Source organism: Echiichthys vipera (genome assembly GCF_963691815.1).
Source record: "Echiichthys vipera genome assembly, chromosome: 8".
In the NCBI taxonomy this organism is placed as follows: domain Eukaryota; kingdom Metazoa; phylum Chordata; class Actinopteri; order Perciformes; family Trachinidae; genus Echiichthys; species Echiichthys vipera.
The window spans coordinates 12,047,129-12,070,197 of NC_139833.1; the positions used below are offsets into that span (position 1 = coordinate 12,047,129).

The 23,069-nt window shown below is 38.2% G+C and overlaps 4 protein-coding genes across 5 annotated transcripts; 1 reads left to right on the top strand and 3 right to left on the bottom strand.

Moving 5' to 3' along the window:
- Window positions 1–1,146: 1,146 nt before the first annotated feature.
- Window positions 1,147–6,021, bottom strand: ing4 (inhibitor of growth family, member 4). Of its 2 annotated transcripts, none has more exons than XM_083917885.1 (8): window positions 5,978–6,021; window positions 5,433–5,504; window positions 4,331–4,497; window positions 4,103–4,217; window positions 3,867–3,978; window positions 3,591–3,735; window positions 1,955–2,016; window positions 1,147–1,847 (listed from the first exon to the last, which is right to left on the bottom strand). In XM_083917885.1, exons 1-8 carry the CDS (start codon window positions 6,012–6,014, stop codon window positions 1,808–1,810), a joined length of 750 nt encoding a protein of 249 aa, XP_083774011.1. In that variant the 5' UTR covers window positions 6,015–6,021; the 3' UTR covers window positions 1,147–1,807. The 2 variants fall into 2 exon arrangements, with proteins under 2 accessions (XP_083774011.1, XP_083774010.1); XM_083917884.1 differs by having other exon boundaries at window positions 4,073–4,217.
- A 1,056-nt stretch (window positions 6,022–7,077) lies between these two features.
- Window positions 7,078–13,614, bottom strand: nop2 (NOP2 nucleolar protein homolog (yeast)). The gene is made up of 16 exons (XM_083917671.1): window positions 13,515–13,614; window positions 11,923–12,050; window positions 11,746–11,788; window positions 11,602–11,666; window positions 11,112–11,410; window positions 10,600–10,822; window positions 10,313–10,512; window positions 10,011–10,100; window positions 9,515–9,602; window positions 9,259–9,399; window positions 8,733–8,872; window positions 8,550–8,639; window positions 8,325–8,447; window positions 8,135–8,232; window positions 7,889–8,025; window positions 7,078–7,802 (listed from the first exon to the last, which is right to left on the bottom strand). Exons 2-16 carry the CDS (start codon window positions 12,026–12,028, stop codon window positions 7,366–7,368), a joined length of 2,280 nt encoding a protein of 759 aa, XP_083773797.1. The 5' UTR covers window positions 12,029–12,050; window positions 13,515–13,614; the 3' UTR covers window positions 7,078–7,365.
- Window positions 13,615–14,789: 1,175 nt separating this feature from the next.
- Window positions 14,790–18,752, top strand: emg1 (EMG1 N1-specific pseudouridine methyltransferase; the record flags this gene model as incomplete). Its single annotated transcript, XM_083918858.1, has 5 exons — window positions 14,790–14,939; window positions 15,073–15,174; window positions 17,321–17,462; window positions 17,944–18,152; window positions 18,233–18,752. The coding sequence occupies 5 exons, from the start codon at window positions 14,790–14,792 to the stop codon at window positions 18,344–18,346; spliced, it is 717 nt and encodes a 238-aa protein (XP_083774984.1). The 3' UTR covers window positions 18,347–18,752.
- Window positions 18,753–19,088: 336 nt separating this feature from the next.
- Window positions 19,089–21,967, bottom strand: LOC310950146 (uncharacterized protein; the record flags this gene model as incomplete). Its single annotated transcript, XM_083917808.1, has 3 exons — window positions 19,089–19,631; window positions 19,934–20,229; window positions 21,724–21,967. 3 exons carry the CDS (start codon window positions 21,965–21,967, stop codon window positions 19,089–19,091), a joined length of 1,083 nt encoding a protein of 360 aa, XP_083773934.1.
- Between the last annotated feature and the right edge of the window lie 1,102 nt (window positions 21,968–23,069).

Consider the following 23,069-nt stretch of genomic DNA (forward strand, 5'->3'; position numbering starts at 1 on the left):
CAAAAACAGAGTGTTTCTATTGTAAAGGCTATTCCCATGGGTATGATTGAGTTAATAAAATGTCACCCAAGTTTTCAAAATGTTAAGGTTCAGACACCTTCTCTTAAAGTTAATGGGAGTGATATAATGCATAGAAAGTGTACAAACAAGCACATAAGGAAAGTATTACAGACACATAATTAAATCTCACCAAGAGGAAAGTTTCTTTGGAATTCACAGTTGGCTGGTGTAAATTGGCGCAAAGCCTGGTTATGCCCCTTTCAATTCTGTATTTCAAACAAAATCAGAGAGATTCACTTTTAAATTTTGTGTTGTATTTTCCCTTGTAACAAATTTATTTCAATGTTTGCTGATGTGGATGAAATGTGCACTTTTTGTGGTGATGAGCAAGAAACAATTTAATACATACATATATTATTGTATACATTTCTTTTTTATTTTGTAGAAGTCCCTTCCTAACTTTAATTCACAGAAGTTTGTTCCTATAAAAACCTTGTCACTGATGCTAAACAAGAAAAGTGAAAGCACACTATTTTACTTGAACTCATTTTCACTTGCCCCAGAGTAAGAAGTGCCGTATCTTTATATTTATTTTGATTTTTGAATTCATTTTATTATATATTTTATTCCTTAATGCAGTCTCTTCTGCTCCAAGTGAGTGAAATCCTGTCTGTATAACACTGATACAACTTTAATGTCATATACCAGTTACTGTACCAAAAAAATAGTATTAATACCCTCATATCCATATTTCTAAAAATCTTAAGGAGCAACAAGAAAATTATTTTAAGCCCAAAAAACTAAAAATATATTCAATATTTGGCTTCAGAGAGTCCTTTTCAGTAAAGCAGGTGGTATCCCTGGTGTCTCTCTGGATCATTTAAAAAAGGAGATTCACGCAGCCACGAGAGGCGAAGGTGGCATGAAAATATTAGACAGTAACGATGTGAACGCTAACTTAATTAACAATAACTTAATGAAACCAATAACTAAGTTAAATGGACAAAACAATGTTTGAAAAAAACAAAATACAGCACGAAGCTAGAGCTGCGAGGGCAGACTGTGATGAAAAACACACAAAGGACCACAAAGGCAAGTATTTTGAGGTAGTAGCTGTATTCAAATGATTGACAACACAATCACCCCCTCTCCACTGTACCAATGTTTCAGCTACATAAATGACAATACTTTTCACGAAATGTCTTACTTTCTATACAGCACTCAATCAAATGTTAAAATGAAATGGTTTATCTCACTACCCACAGATGACTAATACTGTCAGGATGCAGCATGTGTCTCCATGTTCTTTTGCCCTTTTGTTATACTTAAAACATAAAACTAGTGTTCCAAGGCTAAGCACAAGAAACTGCCTATACAGCAAAGCAAAAACGCATCCATGGCCTAACTGTTTCCAGAAAAAATACTTAAATGTTGTTGTCGTACATGTGAATATATATATATATATATATAAGTATCGTGACAACTTGGAACTGTTAACCATTACGGGCAGTTGTAGTGTTTATTATTCACTCATAAAACGAAAATGTAAAATCACATAAGAGCACCAAAGTTAACTAAAAAAAAGTAATGCTAACCGTTAAAAAAAAAAGAAAAATCAATATTTAAATACTTTTGTAACCACTTGGCTCCTTCACACACACACTGCATCAAACCAAGGCAAATTACAACCAAAAGAAAAAGCACCAAATGTTAAGGAAGATGAGAAACAAAAAAAATCTAGTAACTAATGAAGAAATATTCTTCTCATTTTCATCCGATCTGTGTCCACATTTTGTTCCAGGTGAATCTATTTTCTCTTTCTGTCTTGAGAGCATCGTGGACAATACCTGCATAGACAAGACAGAAACATGTATTTGATTTGAATGAGTAACAATTCCCGCTTTTATTGCACACATTAAAAATAGGATGGTACAGTTCAGCCTGAGTTTCTTACCATTTTCCTCTTGGTTTGGTCGTCAGGCCCACACATGCAAAATGGAACCACTCAATGGAGCACTGGAGTAAAGACAAAAAATGACAATGTGCTCTTAAGTATTCCTGTAGCACTAAGGGCGCGCTCACACTATCCTCCCGGACCGAGACCCGGACTTTAGGGTACTTGTCCCCCCTCCCTCTCCCCCCCGCGCCCCAGCCCCGTTTGTACTCACACTACCAGGGCCTCGGCCAATACTTCTTGCTGTCCATACGCCTTCAAGCCGTAACACGTCACACGCATTGATCGTGTGTGTGTGGCTTTGTTTACAAACCTTTCCATAGACCTCGGAGTTTTTGTGCGTCTTGTCGACTGTTTTTGAATATTTTCATCCGACCAAATCTGCAGTAAACACAACGTGAACCTTTCACCACCATTGTTGTTGTTGTTAAATGTCCGCGCATGGTCCCTCCTTCTATTTACATGTCCGAACAGGCGGACATAACGCTACTGCCGTAGGGCTCGTGCTCGTGCGCGTACACGTGCGCACGCTCGTGCTCGTACATGTGCAAACGGCTCCGCTAAAGCCCACCTATTTCAAGCGGGCCGTGGCAGCCCAGCTGGCCCCAGTTGAGCGCGGAGCGGGTGCGCTCACACTACTTAAAGGTACTAGACTTTAGCTGAAAAACCGGTTTTGGCCGCGGCCAAAAGGATAATGTGATCACGCCCTTAGTCAAGACAAAACGATTCAAATCATGATCAAAAACAAAAGCAATCTTTCAAAGGATCACATTTAATTTGTGTAGTGTGGTATCTGCTAATTAATCACTCGCGCTGTCATCTGTGACCTTATCCACAGAGGAAGAGGCACGAGACTGCAGGACGCCTCAGCCTTTGAATGTGTGGTCTTTGAACATTTATGAAATATACTCTTTGTACATTAACTGATGATGGATATATAACATTAGAACTTTTTTTAGCATTAATCTTATTTCTTCTTTTCAGTTTCGGGCCTGTACCATAAAAAACATTGTTGTTGACCTTTGTGATACTTGAATGGTATGTAATAATATTTAAATAAATACAAACAATAAATCATAAACTGTTTGGACAGGCCATTTACATTAAATGCCTTGTGAAAGTAATCAGATATATTTTCTGTGTTTTTAGATGTATTATTCTTATTTTTGAAAAAGATTATGCAAAAGGCATTTTACCACATATTAAACAAAAAACAACCTTTTTGTTCATCCTTTAACATGTTATTTTGATAATGGATCTTGCTTTTGGAAATGTTTACAATATTCTATCTAATAAAATATGATTATATGCTTTAAGTCAATGCAACTAACCAGCAGCAGGAAACGCAGGTACGTAGAAAATCATAAACAAACTCTCTCTTATTTGTGTCTTTAATACAGAATTGTTCATCCTCCTTCAGCCTGATTTTTTCACAGAAATAAAAGCATTGCGTCCATTTTATAAAATGTATCCCTCCTACTTTTAATTTCTTAAACCAAATTCCTCACAATATTAGGTCCCACTCCAACATCGTGTTAAATACAGAAATATGTAAAAGGCAAAAATGACAATCCCAAAGGCATTAATGCGACACGGCCCGGACTAGACAGAAAAGGGGCTATAAAACAAAACTCACATCAGTGTTGTCACAGCCGATCATCTCGCCGTAAGAGACCTGATGACACAGACAGTAGGTGGGCTCGTTGGGGTCCACTGGCATGTCCAGCACATCAGATGGGTGCACATTCCCAAAGTTGGTGGCAGGGCTGTTGAATTCTCCTCTGATGATGGGAAAAGATATTAAAAAGTGAGAATAGGAGCCTGATCATTAAACTAGCTAACAATTATTTACTTTAAAAATGAGAAGTAAACAAATCGCCATCACAAGCTGGAAGTTAGATACACAACTTACGGCTGAAGGAGTTTGACTTTCTTCTGTGCACTCTTGGGGCTGCCATCTTCATCTGAACTCTTCACTTTAGACCTTGTTTTAGCCGTCTTCTTTTCCTTCTGTCTGGTTTCAGCTGAAATAACACGATCACATTAGTTTGTTTTTTGCTGCCCTGAAAGTCCTCGTGGAAATTTTGAAAGATATTAGGCAAAAAGAATGGGCATTACTTTCATTTATATCAGATTGGACTGACACACCTTTCTTCCCCTTACTGGAGGTGGAATCATAGTCTGTGCTCTCAATCTGTTTTTCCTTTAGGTCGGCCTCAAACCGGGCCAGGTCTGTGTCAAGACGTCTGATATGTTTGTCGACCTGAAGAAAATACAAGTTCAGCGGACTGATTGTGGCACTGTATGTCAATCAATCATCCAAGTCCATCTTTACCTACAGTAGTAAAACATGATATTTATTTCTAAGATACTGACCATCTCATAGGTCTGCATGGCCAGTTGCACCTTATCATCTCCAAACTCTTTGCATTTACTGTAAGACTGCTGAATCTGCCTCAGTATGGACAGCTTTTGTTCAGAGGAGAGAGTCCGGGCGTTGGCTGTGTACTCTTTAGCCAGAGAGTCTATCTGTCCTTTTAGATCTAAAACAGAGACAAGGAGTAAAACTTCTAAAACAACGTTGTAACTGTTAAGTCAAGGTAACCAATGTGATAAATTGTTATTGAGCACATTTAATACTTCACAAATATAATATACAATTGCAATTACACCATACGTTAATATTGGGTATTCGCCTCCTTGTCTAAAATGCGTGGATGCTCAATTTTACTCGCCTATAAACAGCTCATGTTATGCAATACAGGAAATAAGTACTGTAGAATACAAGCTGAACTTTTCTGTGAATTTTAACATCACTCACAACTTATTATACCAAATTGAAAAAAGACAACTATTACCACATTACTGTTCTTTTAGAAATGTTTACAAACTGTTTACTATGTATGTACTAGTATTCTACGATAGATCAGTGGTTCCCAAACCTTTTGGCGTCAGACCCTTTCAACTGATGTAATACTTATGACTTCTCATCACAGTTTACAGCATTACTTAACTGAGTTCACTAAACACTGAGTATAACAAGTTGACAATTGTGTCTGATATCAGACATGTGTACACTAGCTGTGAGTGGTCCAATCAAAAATGGTCTTTAAGTTTTGGATTGTTTTATTTGAAGGGTTTTTATTGACCCAAAGAGGTCGGAATAAAACACACAAAAGCAAGGCAAATGTTAGCAAGAAAAATATTTTTTAAAAAAAGGTACATATCATTTTGTTTCTTCTTCCCCTAACCTTTTTATTTAATAATCTCGTGACCCCTCAGAATTCCCTAGGTACCCTTTTGGAGACTCCAACCCCCTGGTTGGGAACCACTGCATGGATGATGATGTTGTTTTGAGACATAAAAGTGGCGTGGTGTGCATTTTTAACAGTACAGCAGATTTCTGTTCTTCTACTTTTCACACCAATTCAGTGTTAGCATCCACACTAATAATAATAACACAGTTCGTTGTTCTCACCCTCTGTGCGTTGATCTAGATCCCTCATCAAATTGAAGTTTCTCTGCAACTCGAAGGGCAAGTTTTCTATGCCTGGTGTTGAGGTGGGGAGACAGACAACGATTTAATGCCGCTTTCAGTGAGATCAATATAAAACAGTAACGTGAATGCATGCAGGATCTTAGTATGCATTGGATGATGCGCCCCGGCGGCTGCCAATAACGATAGCTCTTGAACTGCCATTCACACATATTGCAGTGAGCAGCAAAGAGCACAAACACCATTTACTTTGCTTGTTTATTTAATTTAATACAGGACAACACGGAATAAGCTGCAGTGTGTACTGTGCAAGCTCAAACTGCATCCTTTATTCGCTACAGTGCGATGCGTTATCCCAGCAAATAGTCTGAGCCTAAACCCGCTGACCGTTAGGGAACGGTTAAATCAGTCTGTTCCTCATGCGGGTTGACCAGGAGTTACACTACACAACGAACGATTAAGTATAAAACACACTGAGTGGTGGGAATGTTTTTCCAACATGTTTAACCCGTAAAAAAACAGCTTACTGTCCAAATAATGCTCCAAATACATCCCCGCCGCCATCTTAGAAAACGTAAACAACACAGCTTCCGGTTCGAAATGGAGCAATCTGATTGGTTGTTTCCACGCCCCTTGACAACCGCGGTCACTATGCATTCCATCTAAACTGGTGCATATTTTAGTAAAAAACTCATTAATGTCATTAATATAAGCTGGCATTTGGTAAACCCATTAACATACCAAAGATTAACGGGATTAATCATATCTGCAGTGTATTAATGACCAGTCAAAACTTAAATCCAAGGCATATCTAATTAACAATGAAAAGAACCCCAATAACTGAAAGTGCTTGTTTTTATTTTTTGTTTGTATTATCTTATCTGAATGTAATTTTGTATCTTAATGTCATTTAATGCATTTCTTTCAAAGGCTTTTAATGTTTTATGTCAAGCACTTTGAATTACCTTTCTGTTGAAAGGTGCTATACAAATAAACTTAATAAAGGGGTCGTGCACCTTTTCCAAAGTCAAATTACAGCACTTTTCAAGCACTTTCAAGGTCCATTTTCAAGCTTTACCAGCACCTTACAGTTGTGGTAAAATAACATATTTCTACAAACACATATGGATATTGGGAATTATTTCTCCTTTATTTTTCCATTCAAATAACATATTACGCTATAAACACCAAAAATGTTCTTAATAGAAGGCTAAGAAATTAAACTATATTTATTTTCTATAGCTGTTTGTTGTAAAAGAAATGCAGATGCAATTCCAAGCACTTTATCCAAAATTCAAGCACTTCAAACCTTAAAAACACATTAAAATTCCAGCATTTTCAAGGATTTCAAGCACCTGTATGAACCTGTTAAGTCAGATTTCAATTTAAGATATCTGAAACTGGAATTATGGCTGAACAAAACTAAATTTCATAGTCAAACTACATTTGTATTTGTCTAATATTTAATATGTAAAATGGTTAAGTGAAAGCTGTTAGATGCTAAACGTGTTTTCCATAGCTGGCTTGAACATTTCTCTCTCTACCCATCAAATAACCACCTGATCTTGGTGTAATGAAAAAGACAAATAAAACATCCCACTAATCAATCAAACAAGTGATGAGAAAGATATCTTAAGAGATTTATTATGTTTCACAGATTTATGAAGTCCCATTATGCAATTAAATCAACAGACAAACATAATGACTAATCTGGAACACAAATTTAATAAAAAAGGACCCAACTTAAGCGAGAGCGTTGCTAAGCAGTCTAATTCATTTGTACGCAGTCATGCATCATCTGACTGACGTATACAGTATCGCTGCTCTGAAATGACAACAGAGAACGCACTTACGTTAGCTCAAGGGATCTCGCTCGCTACTACATATAGTATAGTTTATCCCGCTGTACACACCGTCACTCAGGGACGTCTTTTTCCAACATGTGCTTCAACTTTTTGAATTTATTCTTTCCCATTCTGTCACTCGCCTTCTTGGGTGTTTTTCTCTTTTTGCCCTGCTTTTTCTCAAATCTGCTCCCCTCCTTTTTGTCAGCCTTCGATGCTTTAGTTTCTTCAGCTGTCTTCACCGCAGCCTTCTTGGCCTTTGCCCCTTTCACAGTCTCTCCATCCAACTTGGCAATCTTTGCCTTTTTTGCTCCAGCATTTAAGTCCTTTTTGCTTTTTGGTTTGACATTTGCGGTTTTCTTGACTGCTGTTCCGTTGGCTTGGGCTTTTCTCTTTAAGCCGCCTGCCTTGCCAGGGACAACCTTCTTTGTCTTGTCACTTTTGGATGGTGTCTCTTCAGGAGAGTCTGTAACAGCTGTCGCCTCAGTAGCATCTGCCTTTTCTTCTTCTACATGAACAATACAGATGAGAGTGTGTTAAACAGGGCAACCATCGTGATGAAAGTTGGCATGTGCTTGTAAGAGAAAGTGTTACCTTTTCCCGCTGCTGCAGTTGGAATTACATTGGAGAATTTCTTCAGCTTGGCCACAAAAAACCCGTCCATATTGTGGGAATGAGGGTAAAATCGACGAGACAGTTTCAGAGTAGGATGAAATCTACGTTCTTTAAACCTGAAAGAACGGGAAAGTAAATTTAGGGTTGAAGATCAGAGTACTTGCCTTTCAATAACTCAACCACACACATCAACCAGGTAAAACGCACACTGGTTATCTTATTTACCTGGTGAAGCCTTCCTTGCCAAAGTCCAGCCCAGTGGGAACTAATTTGACGTTCCTTTTCTTTAAAGCATAGTCCACAACCCATTCATTCTCCTCCACCTGGTGGCACATATTTGGATCAGTAAAAAAGAAATACCCACAAATAACATGCAAACCTAAGAGTGAATTAGCTGCACATATAGTACACATACCATTATTGAACATGTGCAGTAGATCAGATATCCTCCTGACGGGGACTCGGCGTTGACAGAGTCGATGGCAGATAGAATCAGCTCCTTCTGCAAGTGAGCAGAGCGCTGGATGTCGGCCTCGTCCTACAGAAGAGGGTGTAAGGGAAAAAATATTAAACACTAGTTTTTAAAAGTAAAAGTATGCCTCTGTACGGGTGTCTACATAAACAGTGAATGATGTTTTACCTTACTGGTCTTCACAGCTGGATCTTTAGCGATGACTCCCGTACCCGAGCATGGCGCATCAAGCAGCACTCTGTCAAACCCACCCATCACCTGTGGGCAAGGTTTTCAACAATTCAGTACACTCTGGAGTAAATGAAAACCACAGAGATGCTGCTTTATTTTCTACAGATGTATGACCATTACCTTAGGGAACTGCCTTCCATCGTAGTTGCAGATAACTGTGTTGGTGACGCCCAGACGGTGGACGTTGCCCACCACACTCTTCAATCTGTCAGCGTTGGCATCATTAGCTACGATCGTCCCTGTGTTCCTCATGAGCTGAGCTGAGGGTGAAACATTCATACATGTTGTTAAATAGATTTAACTTGCATGAGAGAAACATTTGGCATTTTTGCTTATTTCAGCTGGTTTGTAGAACAATGCAAACGCTCATCTTGTTTCTCAAATGTAAATATTTTATGTTTTTCTGTCATGTTTGACAGTAAACTGAATCTCTTTGGGGTTTGGACTGTTGGTTGGATGGAACCAGGCATTTAAATATGTCATGCTGTGCTCTTGATGCTAAGCAAATTTACGATAATAAAATTCATCATTAGTTGCAGCCCTAGTCCACATTATACAGTTTGAAACATAAAATCAGAATCAGAAATACTTTAATAATCCCGGGGGGAATTTGTTTTAAACAAAGCATAACTGCAGCACATCTTACCAATATAGGTGGTCTTGCCTCCTGGAGCTGAGCTCATGTCCAACACTAACTCTCCCTCCTGTGGAGAGAGCGCCATGACGGGCAGAAAACTGGAGGCTCCCTGCAGCATGTACTGACCGGACAGATACTCTGGTGTTGCACCTGTTTTAAAACATGGAAAGAATTACGGTTTGAGTTTATGTTGTTACAGTCGGCCTCAGATGTTCTTCAGTAAAAAAATCCATAACAGCTTATGTCCGAATGTACTGGAACTTACCCACAGGTACTGAGGAGTCATAGATGACCAAACCCACTTTAGACCATTTACCCAGTGGATCAAGGTTCACACCTCTGTTGATTAAGGCCTAAACAAGGAAAAACACAGAGGTCAACATATGAGCACCTAAAGGCAGCATTTGACACCACTAGTGTGTGTTCAGGGTGGTCTCAGGGTTAATTACATACTCAAAACTAAAGCCAAACCACAAAGAATTGCTAATTCACTAATCTAGATATTCTACTATTTATTTTTGATACTTTTTTCCTGAAAAGGCAAATATGAGTCTAGTTGTCGTTCTGCATTTATTTCACTCATATTTTACTGTTATTTCCCTGACATAGTGCCATTAAATCCTGTATTGGAATCAATATATTACTACTTCATTTGTACTTTTTATTGAGTTGACTTACAAGAAAAACTAACGAAGCACACAATTAAGACCTTTGAAAATGTAAAACTGCATTTAAACCATCTGTCCCACCCGAGCCGTTACCTGTGCAAGATCCCTCCTCCTTGTTTTCAGTGTGTTGGTCCGAATAGTGACAGGTCTCTGGATTTCATTGGCCTCAAGGAAATCGACCAGCTGTAAGCAGGAAAGGGAAGAAAAGAACAGATTCATAAAAACATAATAACCTGCGCGGTCCAAAAACAATTGAACTCAACACACAATCTCCACCAGGTTCAAACTATTGTAATTGTCGATCCGTTCTAATCGTTATGAGAAGAACATCAAAATAAGCTTTCTTTGGTAGTACAGGAAAATTAATAAATAAATAAATAAATAAAAACACCCACCTCTGAAAGAGGGAAGAGGTCCATTAATTTCTCAATGAGGAAGTTGTTGTAGCTGTAATAAGTACAGAGATCCTTTTTCAGAAGAGAGATGTACTCCACTCTCTCTTTCCCCTCCTCCCTTTTTGTTGAGAAATTACAAAGGACATCAACGTTGTCCTTTATCCTTTGATAGATTGTCTTCAGGTCCAGAGGCAGGATGCCTAACAAAGCACATTAGAAAACAACTACATTAGCTGCTTTAAAATCAAATAATCTTTCTATTTTCTTTTAAACGGTACGCCACTCACCTTCCTTTGCACTTTCCTCTGCCCCAGGAAGCCTAAATGCATCCATTTCATCCATGTTGGCTTGTACTGTGTCTTCCTCATCCATGTCAGCGTCTGATTTATTTTCCTCTTCATCATCTTTGTCGTCGTCGTCCTCATCATCATCATCATCTTCATCACTTTCTAGACCCATAGTTTCCTTCAGCTTTTTTGCTTTCTTGGCTGCACGCTCAATGGGAAGAAGCTAAATGTGGAACAAGAAACCAGGCAAGTCGTCATTAACTCCTACTAAATATACATTTTTCACCGTAAACTTTAAAAAATACACTCCCTGATGTTGTTTTCACATATCAATGGTGAAGTGGGAGGAGATTTGGCTTCTCTATATGAAAATCAGGGACTGTAACAGCAAATTTGTAGTTACATTTTAACATTTGAATCATAATTTCTGTCCGATTTTCAACTTGAAAGACATAAAACACAACAAAGTGGCGGTTGGCAAAAAAATAAAAAAATAGGACCATTTCACATACTTCCTCTGCATCACTTTCTTCTTCCGCCGCTTCCTCACCACTGCCGTCATCGAGAGCACCGTAATCATCGACCAGTTCATCATCATCGTCGTCGCCATCATCCTCCCCCTCTTCTTCTATTCCTAATTTGGCACCCTTCTTTCCTTGGTCTTTTCCTCCCTTCTTTGTCTGCTCCTCCTCGTTCTCTTCGTCTTCCTCGTCCTCCCAGTGTTCGTCACTGTCATCCTCACTTTCAGGTTCCCCAATTTTGCGCGTCTTTTTGGCTGGTTTCAACCATTTACTGTTCTCATCAGAGAAGCCTTTAGGGAAAGAGAAACCATGTTTTTAATGTGATTGTGATGCAAAATAACTACTTCAGCAACAACAGTTCAAAGGCACGTCATCTGAATTCACACATTTAATTGTTTCTTTCTTTGCAGGTTCTGCGTTCTACGCAACATGTGTTTACAGAAAACATCACAACCACATCCACTGACACTGATGTAGTTACCTTTCTTGGGCTGTTCCTGAGCTGCATCTTTAGGCTTTTTCAAATTTTGGACTCTTTTTGCAGCTCTGTAAAATGACATTATTAATGATCAACTTGTAAACAGAGCAATGTAATTTAATGTTGTGTAATCAGCCAACCTCTTACCTTTTCCTGCCTCTACTTGAGAGGCGTTTTGCTGTAGTTTCCTCTGTAAACACAAAATAAACACATTGACAAACAACTCATAACAATTCAGTCAGCAAGATAATGTGTTTGTTGTTAAACTTTATGGTAAAGACTTCCAGATTTAATGTGTGTTTTCATAAAATTACTGATAATCACCATCGATTATAAACTTGGACAACTCGGTTTCTGCTCCTTTTTGCTTCCTGGATTTTCTCCCCGGCCCTCGCTTCACCTTGTTGGTGGGATCCAACTTCCGACCCATGACTCCGAGCTACACAGACACTCTGAAGAGAGAAGCAGAATTATGTTTCTCTGCAAAATAACTAAATAATGTTATTCAAATAAACTATAAAAAGGCACAAACACACATTAAGAAATGCTTGTGACTTTTTTACTTTACTGGATGTGGCCTATGTTTTATTGACACCTGGAGAAAACGTTTTTTAAGTGGTTGACCTTTAATAAACTTGTATCGACTGTCCCACTAGGATATAAGATCGGACCAATAATAAACACAAAGATGTTGTTCTTCGGTAGAAGATTACAACATTGTGTGCAGTAAATAGAGAAAAATACAATTCTCTAAGCAATCAAAAACCGTTTAAACAGGGAAACTGATAAAACTTGAGCACTTTAACGTAAGTTCAGTCAAAGCTGATGACTGAGTTCTGGTGGGAACAGCTCTGCAGACCAACATCATGTCAGAGACAGATAGCCAGTCACAGAAACAATACCATGGGTATCTTTTATTTAAATGAGATTAGAGGTAGGCCAAATATGATAGATAACAGCCCCTAACATTACTAAGATCACCATAGATCAGAGTTGGAGATCAACTTTGTCCACCTGCCACTGTGACTGGTGGATAGCAAAATCTGCCAGTCACTAAATGGGTTACCATTGGGTTTTGTTTGTTTGTTAGTTTGTTTTCGGCTATTGAGTGAAGCACATTCAGCAGAATATTTTACCAGCATTTGGCTGGTGACAATTGCTACTTCCCAAAACTGTCATCAGAGAGCAACCATTTACTCGCTCTGTACTTTCTAACAGTTTTAAGGTATTTCATACAGATTCAAAATGACTTTCCCGCAGACAAAGCTACCCTAAATGTTGAACTGCAAGGTGTCCAAACTAGCGATGAAGAGTGACTAAGTATTACTCAAGTAATGTACTATTTTGAGGTACTTGGTAATTTCGTTTGATGCTACTTTATACTGTTACTCCACTACAGTTATGTGGTAACTTTAATTACCAGTTACTTAACAGATTCAGATTATTAATAAAAACAAATGAAGTATATTATCATAGAATAAGCTACACAATAGTATATAAAGTAAATCAGATCAGCCCTACCTTTATCAGCTGCAACATTAAAGTGATAGTTACATTAATCTCTCAATAATTATAGTTAAATATTATAATATTCTGAAATGGGCCATCCTGCATAATGAGTACTTTTGGCCCATTTTGATGCTGAAACGTTTGTACTACATAAGCAACGTTTTTGAATGCAAATGCATGAACCTTTAGTTGTTACAGAGTATTTCTAAAGTGTAGTATCACTACTTTTACTGAAGTAAAAGCTCCGGGTACTTCTTCCACCGCTGGTTCAATCGCTTTTCCAGTAACAGAGTAATGAATGTATAAAGTGTAACGACCGGTTTAACCGCAGGACATTAACGTTAGTTGATCAAACCCCACATGAGACTTTACCCACCGAGCACAGCAACGATTATCAACACACTCACCGACGAATCTGTGCCTTTTTGGACCAAACTTCTGAGTGTACGCTGTAAGAGAAAATACCCACACGTGAATTTTCCTTCAACACGTTGTAGACGAACATCACATCCGGCGCATTCAAGTGAGGTCATGCGCGCGCGCACACACGAGGTAATTAACCCTCAACAGACACTTTACTTAGATTGAATCCAATTTATTAGTTACAAATGTACCAACAACCATATTAAAAGATGCTTTTATAGCAAAAGGAGATACTTACTCATGGAAAGACTTCTGTAACTGGAGTATAGCTTCGCTTGTCCCATTTAAATGTTTCTTTTTCTTTCTAACAAAATTAGAGAATTACATCTCAAGCTATTACATAACATCTATTCTACTAATGCGTACATATTCACATTTTCTGACATTGATGATTTGGAAAAATGTCTTTTTGCCTTTCACTTTCAGGTATAACTTTGATGAGAAAATTATTATTTTTGGCTCCTTCTCTCACAATAATAGATTTAACATCTTAATTTACATAAAATCAAAATGTCCAAGGCAACCCCTTCATTCCCGTTATTCTTAATTGAATTGAAAATGTAGTTTGAGTCTCTGTCATCTGTTCAATCCAATCCAACATGTTTATCAGCTATTGAATTTATTCAAATTACATTCAGTAAACGTGTCTGACATTATAACTTGCCCTATATTTATTTATTTATTTTTAATTTATTTTGTTTCCTTTTTATAACTTACTTATTTTATTAGACATATTTATTTATTTATTATTATTTTGCCATTCCTATTTTTCCTATTATTCATCTACTATATATTATTTATTTAAATGTTTTGTTAATGTTTGTCCTTATATTCGTTTATTTTTACATTTTATTTTGTCCGCTTATTTATACATTATACATTTTATTTTTAGGTATCTTTTATATTGTATTTTTATATTATTGTTTGATGTGTCTGTGTGTAATGCTGCTGTTACACACAATTTCCCAGCTTGGGATCAATAAAGTATTTATATTATATTATATTTTGGTGTTGTTTTGTTATTTTTTCCTTTTTCAATTGTTCATAATATATTTGAATTTTTTTTTTTTTAAAGGGTTGAGGAGGCGCCGTTTAAAAGCAAAAATACAAAAAGACAAACATTATTACATTATTACATTATTACAGTACCTAAAATGCAGTTAGCTTCATTAAAAAGGCAAATTACCATGGACACCCACTCGTGGACGCGCACTTTTGCCGTGACGCGTACGTTCTACGTCAGAGCAGCTGAAAGCATCATGGCGGCGCCTAATGAGAAGAAGCGTGGTCTTGAACATTTGGACGAATATGAACCAAAACCAGCCAAACACCTCCGCAGCCTGCACGACCGCATGGCCGAGAGGAGGCTGGTTGTTATTCTGGAGGGAGCCTCGTTAGAAACAGTGAAGGTGAAGCGCCAGGGTCGTGTCTGTGTGTTGTTGTGATGCAGCCCCTACCTTACACAAGTGGAGGGGACACCGGTAACCATGCCTTTTAAAATAGGGCTATCTAATAACATAACCACATGTCTTCATTTCCTAGGTCGGAAAAACCTTCGAGCTGCTAAACTGTGACCAACACAAAAATATGATCGTCAAAACTGGAAGAAATCCGGGAAATATAAGACCAGACATCACACATCAGGTAAATAGAGTCACCATCACATCATTCAATTTTATTTATAGTGCCAAATCATAACAAAAGTTATCTCAGGACACTTTACAGAGTAGGTAAAGACCACACTCTGGGACTTATTTGTGATTTACATAGACCAAACATTTCCCCCGTAGAGTATGGTGGCACCGAAAACCTTCCCTATAACAGACAGGGACGTGGGACAGACCCAGCTCTGTGATGCCCTCAAACCTAAATAAGAGTGTTTTCAAATCACTATTCACTTGTTGACACATTCCTCAGCTGTCCCGCAACACTCAGCACGTTCTTACCATATCATTATTATTTTATAGCCAAGAAACAGCGAGTATCCCCAAAATATGATTTATCAGGCCGACTAAAACTCTATTTATCTTGATATTCAAAAATGTACCATTTACCACATTATTTACTTACATATTGTCTTGAAACTCCCTTTAATGATTTAAATAATAAATAATATAATATAATGTATGATGCCTCACTACATCACGTGTTCATCAGAGAGCACTGTCAAGTTTATTTATTAATAACACAATTTAAGAGATCCTTTTTTATGAATTGGTTTCAGACATGTCAAAAAACAATACAAACGTATCCAAAATTAAATCAGTTTAACAAATTAGAGAAAAAAAATCTAACAACATATAAACAATTAACTCAAGTAAGTTTTCACTTATTTAATCCTACCCCTTTTTCACAATTCAGTGATTGCTGTCATTTATATCTTTTATCAACTATATGTACAATTTGTAAATATAACAATACAATATTTTATCTTATATCATTTTTAAATAACATAATATATATTTAAAGTAATATATCATTTATAGTCCTACATATAAACATCCATAGAAGCACATCAACACACACAGACACACACACACACACACATATAAATAATTCCAATTTAAAGCCTTTTTTTATAAATATACATATATAGCCCATATTTATACACAAAGCAATGTTTGTTTGCTTATCAAAAGGACTTGTCTATCCTGTGTGTTTATGTCAAATTAAAAACACAACAACAATCCAGTGTTGATGCATCTACTAAATTACTTTTTTGGAAGTCATTCTTGAGAACTGCAGTAAATTTTAATTCCCATGTTGCCAGTGGGAAGTCTTTTAGAGATGCACCAATATAGTATAATTAGTGATAGACGTTTACATCAGCCGGCCGATATTTGTATTTTTTACATGGATCGGTATCAGCTGATGTGGGCTGCTGCGTTTACCGTTTCCCCCAGCATTATCTACAGGCAGGCGTCCAAAGGCAGCTCCATTTTGCCTGAGACGCCTTTTTTAAGTTCAATAAACGTTCCTTTTTTTTAAATTGAGACTCGTGACATTTGTTATCATCATTGTGTAAGTATTATGATGTAAATTGAGTGAGCAAAGGTAGTATCAGCTCCAAATATCGGCTCAAGAAAATCGTCAGTCCGTATCGTGCATCGGCTAAGGCTGATGAAAAAAAAAAAAATTGGTATCGGCCTTAAAAAATCCATATCGGTCGATCCTTAAGTATAATGTCAAATTGTTTGTTTTTAGTTAATATCAGCATTTAAAGCAGTAGTGGTATAAATACAATATTACTGTATAACTTGTGTTTTGTGTTTTATTGGTCTTTGGTCATTCACTAAGTGAAAAGTCAAACTAGCAAAGGTCAGTCTCTTTATTATCCTATAACTTGTACAAAAGTACAAAAATTACTTGTTTACATACAATATACAGAGCACAATAATACAAAATACTACAACACTACTGCAGTGCTACTATAGTAAAACTCTTAAAGCTGCAGGAGGCAAAAAGCAAAATAATAAATAAATAACCCAGCATTAATCAGAGTGAGACGTCTTTCTGAACGCTCCCGCTCTCTCCCTGTGATTGGCTAAAGTCTCTGTCACACAGCAGCCAAGAGGAGGTGCAGAAGTCTAGTTTTCTCTCAGAACACTTGAATGACAACATGATGAAAGATCATTGTGGATTTTTTTTTTGTGTAAAAGCATGTCTGCAGATTGGCTTCAAAAACACATTGGTGCATCTGCTTATTATACTGTGTTTATGTCTCCATGGCATGGCTATAATAAAGGGGTTGTACAGAATACTTTTAACTTAAACATCTCTTTTCTACCAGTGTCTGCTCATGTTGATGGACAGTCCACTGAACAGGGCAGGCCTGTTGCAAGTTTACATCCACACAGAGAAAAACGCCTTGATAGAGATCAACCCACAGACCCGTATCCCAAGAACCTTCAATCGCTTCTGTGGCCTCATGGGTAAACTACTAATGTTGCATGAGTTCTGTGTATGAACTATATATATGTTGAAACAACAGGATCGCTGCTGGTGTCTCTTAAACCACCGGTGCTCTTGCAAAGGGGGTCAGATGAGAAAGAAAAAAGTGCAGGCACTCAGGTAGGTATGAAAGAGTTGAAAACCCTTTTATTTTCGTGGGTACGATTTTAAAAAAACACCAACGGGTGTCAGCTTGCGCCTTCTTTGGGGTGTATCAATTGGTGTCTCTTGTCTTCCTACAACCTGAGGTAGGAGCAAGCTGACTTGTGTCGGTGTTGTTTAAATTGTACCCACTAAAATAAAGGGTGTTTTACTTTTTCAATCCTACCTGAGTGCCTGCAATTGTTTTATTTCTACATACATGCTGAGTTATGTTGTCTTACCCACCTGTTTTATGGTTCCGTGTCCTAAACTACCCCTCCCATTAGCTGACCTCCTTATCGTTCTCTTCTTGTATCTTAGTTCAGCTGCTGCACAAGCTGAGTGTCAGGGCCGCTGATGGTCCTCAGAAGCTTCTGAGGATGATTAAAAACCCAGTGTCTGACCACCTGCCTCCCGGCTGTCCCCGCATTTCCACCTCCTTCTCTGCTACTGAAGAGGCAGTCTGTCCTCGGTCTTTGGTGCCAGAGGGACCAGCTGCGGTGGTGATCGGAGCATTTGCACATGGAGCGGTGAGAAGGGGCTCTGCACTGTAGCTGATTCCCTGCTTGTAGCATCAGATATCTGTTACTGATCTCTTTGTCTTTATTAGGTGAATGTGGACTACACGGAGAAGACGGTGTCCATCAGTAACTACCCCCTTTCTGCAGCACTGACCTGTGCCAAGATGTGCTCTGCCTTTGAGGAAGTGTGGGGTGTCCTGTGACAAACCGTCAATAAACTACTGGTGTTGTCCTGGCAAAGACAGTAAAGTACATGGACTTTTTTTTAATGGACTAGGAATGGATACGATGTCCATTTCACCAGCGATGCTATGTGGACTACAGACGTGTATCCAGTTATACAATGTATGTGTATATTTGTATGATGGTGTTTGGCCGCTATGTGGAATACACATAGTTTTCTGTACCTGATGTTCCCTTTTCACATAGAAGCATGGCTATTTTTTATACCATTACCAATTATTGAGATATGGGTAATCAATCAATACAGCTTTATTAAAAATATTTGACTAAATGATGAGTGTTTTTCTTTCATATAGTCTGAGTTAAATCCACAGTGGAGACAAAATATTACAAGATGATAAAGTGCATGGATTAATACCAAACATGGAGCCCAAGTGTAAAATGAAAATAAAACATTAGAACAGAGGTTTCATGGGAGGCTCAGTGAAGGTAAGTGAAAAAAAATCATATTTGTCATAAGATGATCACAGATTACCCTTAATTTGTGTGATTTGGTTAAAGATAAAATTCAGAGATACTATTTTTAACTGATATTTCCCATAATGATCCCATATTCATGCAGGAGTGGAGCTCTTTCCAAGCTTTGTGTGAGGCAGGGCCCGCAGTCTCAGACTCTGAAAACCCCTGCATTAGAAAATAAACAATTCCAGGCTGCTAGAGAGGTTTGACTTTATTACTGCTCACCATAAATTACTCTAAAAGCTAATAGTAGTGAGCTCTTCTCCTGGCAACCTGATTTTGCCGTGTTTTTAATCTTGGCCTCCTTCTTTGTGGCTGTCTTCTCCAGGAAGATTTATAGGGATGCCGGGTTTGCTTTGGTCGACGTCTCACAGCCCTTTGGGCCTTCTTTGGTGCCTTTCGATTCGTTGCAGGTCGGCGTTTAGTCCCTGCTGGCTTTGGCGATTTTCTTCTTGCTTTGGGTGTCTTCTGCCTCGGTTTGTGTGATTTGGCTGCTTGTTTACGAGTCTTGCCTTTTGGTTTGTGTGATTTGGCTGCTTGTTTACGAGTCTTGCCTTTTAGTTTGTGTGATTTGGCCGGTGCTCTGCGTGTCTTGCCTTTTGGTTTGCGTGATTTGGCTGGTGCTCTGCGGGTCTTGCCTTTTGGTTTGGGAGTCTTTCTGACTTGTCTCTGTGACTTTTCGGCTCCTTTGGGGGATTTGCTTGCGGTTCTGCTCTGCTTCGGATCTCTTTTTGGGTTTGGGGATTTCACACTGCCTGTCCTTACGTGCTTTGCTTCTGTCTGTTTCTGATTTTTGTAGAAAATAAAGGATTCAAAATGACTGGTAAATTTCAATTATTGTTGACAAGACAAACATAACGTGTGCATTGAAATGTAAAGGTCAAGTCAACACTGCATCACACAAGGAAGGAAACTGCTGCTGCTCTCAAGAGATCCATCTTTGAACTGTGTTTACATGTAAAGCGCTTGCAGCAGCAACTTCCTGCCTTGCAGTTTGACATTCAGTGTTGTATATCCTGTGAACTAAACAAAAATTTACAGGCAATCAAGATTAAGTTATCACCTTATAGAGGCAAAGGTTATTTTACCTTATTGTTGAGTCTGAATGACGCATTCCTTGTAGTTCGTACAAGTGTGTCATTGTTAACCAGCCTTTGAGTCACCACATTCACCCGCCTGCTGTGCTTCTTGGTGACATCGTAGCCTGCAGCAGCCAGCGTCTTCTTCAGCTCTGCCATGGAGATGCCACCACGGTGTTTGCATTGGGAAACCACGCGGAGGATGAGCTGGGGAACATGAGGTGAGGCCGGCTTTGCAGTGTGAGTCTTGGGTGCATTCTCAGCCTTAGTTTGAATCTGATGCTTTAAAAGGCGAACGGGAGTCTCTGAAAGATCAATAAAGATGGTTATGTGACTGAAAAAAATGAAATAGATGATGAAATAATTATATATTTGAAGGACCTCATTCAAATAACACTGTTGATAGGATAAATAGGAACGCAATTATAATCTAATGTAAATTTAATTATAGTACATTTTCTTGAAGCCAAGGCTATCAAGGACACTGGTCACGTCCTCAGTAATGAATGGGTTGCCACTCACTGGGGGGGTGTTACATTTTACAATTTAAAAAAACACATTAGGTATTTTATAAGTTGATTCCAGTATTTCTTAAACAGAATATAATGTTATCTATGTTTTTAGCCCCATGAATGTTAAATAAACATGGGCTTAAACAATTGTATTAATAGCAGCTTTGAACCAGCAGCTAAACCTTCAAGTTAGGTAATACAATATCCAGAAAAATGTCATAGAATTAATATATATAATGTTGCTTTATTTGAATTAATACATGCATTTCGCTTTATTTTTTGTAGTGTATTTATTAAAAAACATAGAAATACACCAATTTAAATTCTCAATAACACCACACCTGCCTATGGAATGAACCCACATAAGCTCCCAACAATACCATGGTGCAGAAACCCCTTTTCATTTCGTCTTGGCTTGTTTTGCCGGTGTATTTCTATGATCTATATAATCCTGTTCTATGTTGCGGCTGTCGCCCCATTTGTAGAAAAACGTGCGCTAAAGTGCAACCTGGGTGCCAAAATGCGCGTTAAAGTGCCCTCATGGCAAAACGAAGCTTAAGTGTCCTCTTGGGACCCAAAACGTGTGCTAAAGTTCCCCCTTGGTAGCTAAAACGCATGCTAAAGTGCCCTCTAGGAACCAAGACGCATGCCAAAGTGCCCTCTAGGAGCCAAAACGCGTGCTTAAGTTCCCCCTTGGTAGCCAAAACCCATGCCAAAGTGCCCTCTAGGAGCCAAAACGCGTGCTAAAGTTCCCCCTTGGTAGCTTAAAAGCATGCTAAAGTGCCCTCTAGGAGCCAAAACGTGTGCTAAAGTGCCCTCTAGGAGCCAAACGGCATGCTCTTCGGTGGCGAGGACGTGCTTTACTGTATGAGCCCTTTTTTTTCCTTCTCGCCCCTGCCCTTAAAAAGTCTGTGCACGCCACTGATAGAGTCTACTTCAGCTGCAGCTGCTGGAAAAGCATGAAAATGCACCTTGAAATACTTGAAAAGTGCTTGAATTTGACTTTGGAAAAGGTGTAGGGAACCCTGTACATGATGCCTAACATTACTTTATGTCTCAGATCTTTGTTGTGCTTTATGAGACATGTATGGAGAACAAAGAACATATAAGTTATGCAATGGATTTAATCAACTCAAAGCCTTTTAAAAAAAATATTGGCTTGAGGAAGTTATAATAATAATAAAATATTTACAAAAATACATTGCCGAAAAACACAACTTGAAGTGCTCTTAATTTAATTTAACATAAAACACAAACAACACTAACGTTACCGTAGCCGTTACTCACTTGGCAGAGACACTTTCCCCGTCACTGTGGGCTCCTCCGGGGCCTGGATGGCCCGTTTCAGTAGCCGGCCCAAACGCTTGGCTCCTGCTTTGCCCAGGCCTTTCCCAGTCGGAGTTTTGGTAGGTCTCCCCATTGGTTTCATCACCTTTAACGGTGCATTTTCTCTTCCTCTATTGTTGCCGTTAGCAGCACCGGTTGCGCCCCTGGTTGGGCCTTTTTTGCCCGTGGTTTTCTTTTTCCCCATCCTTGCTGTTGGTTGTTATTTCATATTTCACAAAGAAATCTAAAAAAAAATCCCCAGCTGATTGCTGGAAATGTCGACACGCACAGATGACCTGTTTTTTTTTAAACGGTGATTTTGTTTTTTGAAAAATAATAATTCTTTAGTAACAGTTGTCGTCATCACCTAGGAGACAAATAGGCTAACCTATTGTTTTTTTTTAATTAACCATGGCTGTTTTTCAAAGTAAATGTGTCCCAGTTTATTTCCTGATGCAGTGAACGTGAATGGTGTCTGCTGACAGGAAGTCTTACTGCTGCTACACTTTACACTGTCTCTTTATATCCCCACTACATCACTTTATTTATTTATAAATGGTACTGTAACTATCTGCTGATACACTTACTGTGCTTTAGGACATGCTGCTACATTTCACTGTGGTTTACTGTAACTTACTTCTGTACGAAATGCTGCTACACTCCACTGTGCCATACTGTCACTTAGTTCTGTAGGACATGCTGCTACATTTTTAACATTTTTAACACTTATAACTTATCGCTCCTTCTCACTTATTAGTTTGTACTTATTTTATTTCAATCTGCTGCTTAACTGAACAGTGCGTATTGTTGTGTATTGTATATACCTACGCTTAACCACGACGTCTGTTGCACTCTGTCACACTTGGTTCATTGCTGGATTTATTTGATGTAAGCTTTATTTTGATTTGATTTATGTTTATGCTTATTGTTACTCTGATCCTTTCCCACCTTTGTATTCAAACTGTTGCAAAATAATTTCCCTCGGGATAAATAAAGCTTCTTGAATCTTGAATCTTGAATCTTGAATCAAGGACACTGTTTACTCCCTGTTTTTGTTATTCTTCATAACGTTTTTTTAAGTATTAGTCTCTTTGTACATTTTGTTATTATTATTTCTACATTTAGAAATACAGTTTAGGTAATGTGAAAAGTGATGTTTATGTTGAATCTTTCAATTATATTTATTTGGACATGTGAGTGACATCAACTGACGGGAAGTTAACGAGGACCAGGGCTGTTGCCTAGCAATTGGAATTCCATTAGCAAATGAAAACAGTTTGTAAACAGTAAATGTTTATTTCATTTAC

Bases quoted from the DNA above. Each gene is read 5' to 3' on its own strand.
- ing4 (XM_083917884.1), bottom strand. From the start codon at position 6,014: ATGGCGGCGGGGATGTATTTGGAGCATTATTTGGACA. The intron at 5,505-5,977 runs GTAAGCTGTTTT...CCTCAACACCAG, and splicing joins TTTGGAGCATTATTTGGACA to GCATAGAAAACTTGCCCTTC. The intron at 3,979-4,072 runs GTAATGCCCATT...GTGTTATTTCAG, and splicing joins CCAATCTGATATAAATGAAA to CTGAAACCAGACAGAAGGAA.
- nop2 (XM_083917671.1), bottom strand. From the start codon at position 12,028: ATGGGTCGGAAGTTGGATCCCACCAACAAGGTGAAGCGAGGGCCGGGG. The intron at 8,640-8,732 runs GTAATGGTCATA...CCTTGCCCACAG, and splicing joins ATGGAAGGCAGTTCCCTAAG to GTGATGGGTGGGTTTGACAG. The intron at 8,233-8,324 runs GTATGTGTACTA...ATGTGCCACCAG, and splicing joins ACTGCACATGTTCAATAATG to GTGGAGGAGAATGAATGGGT.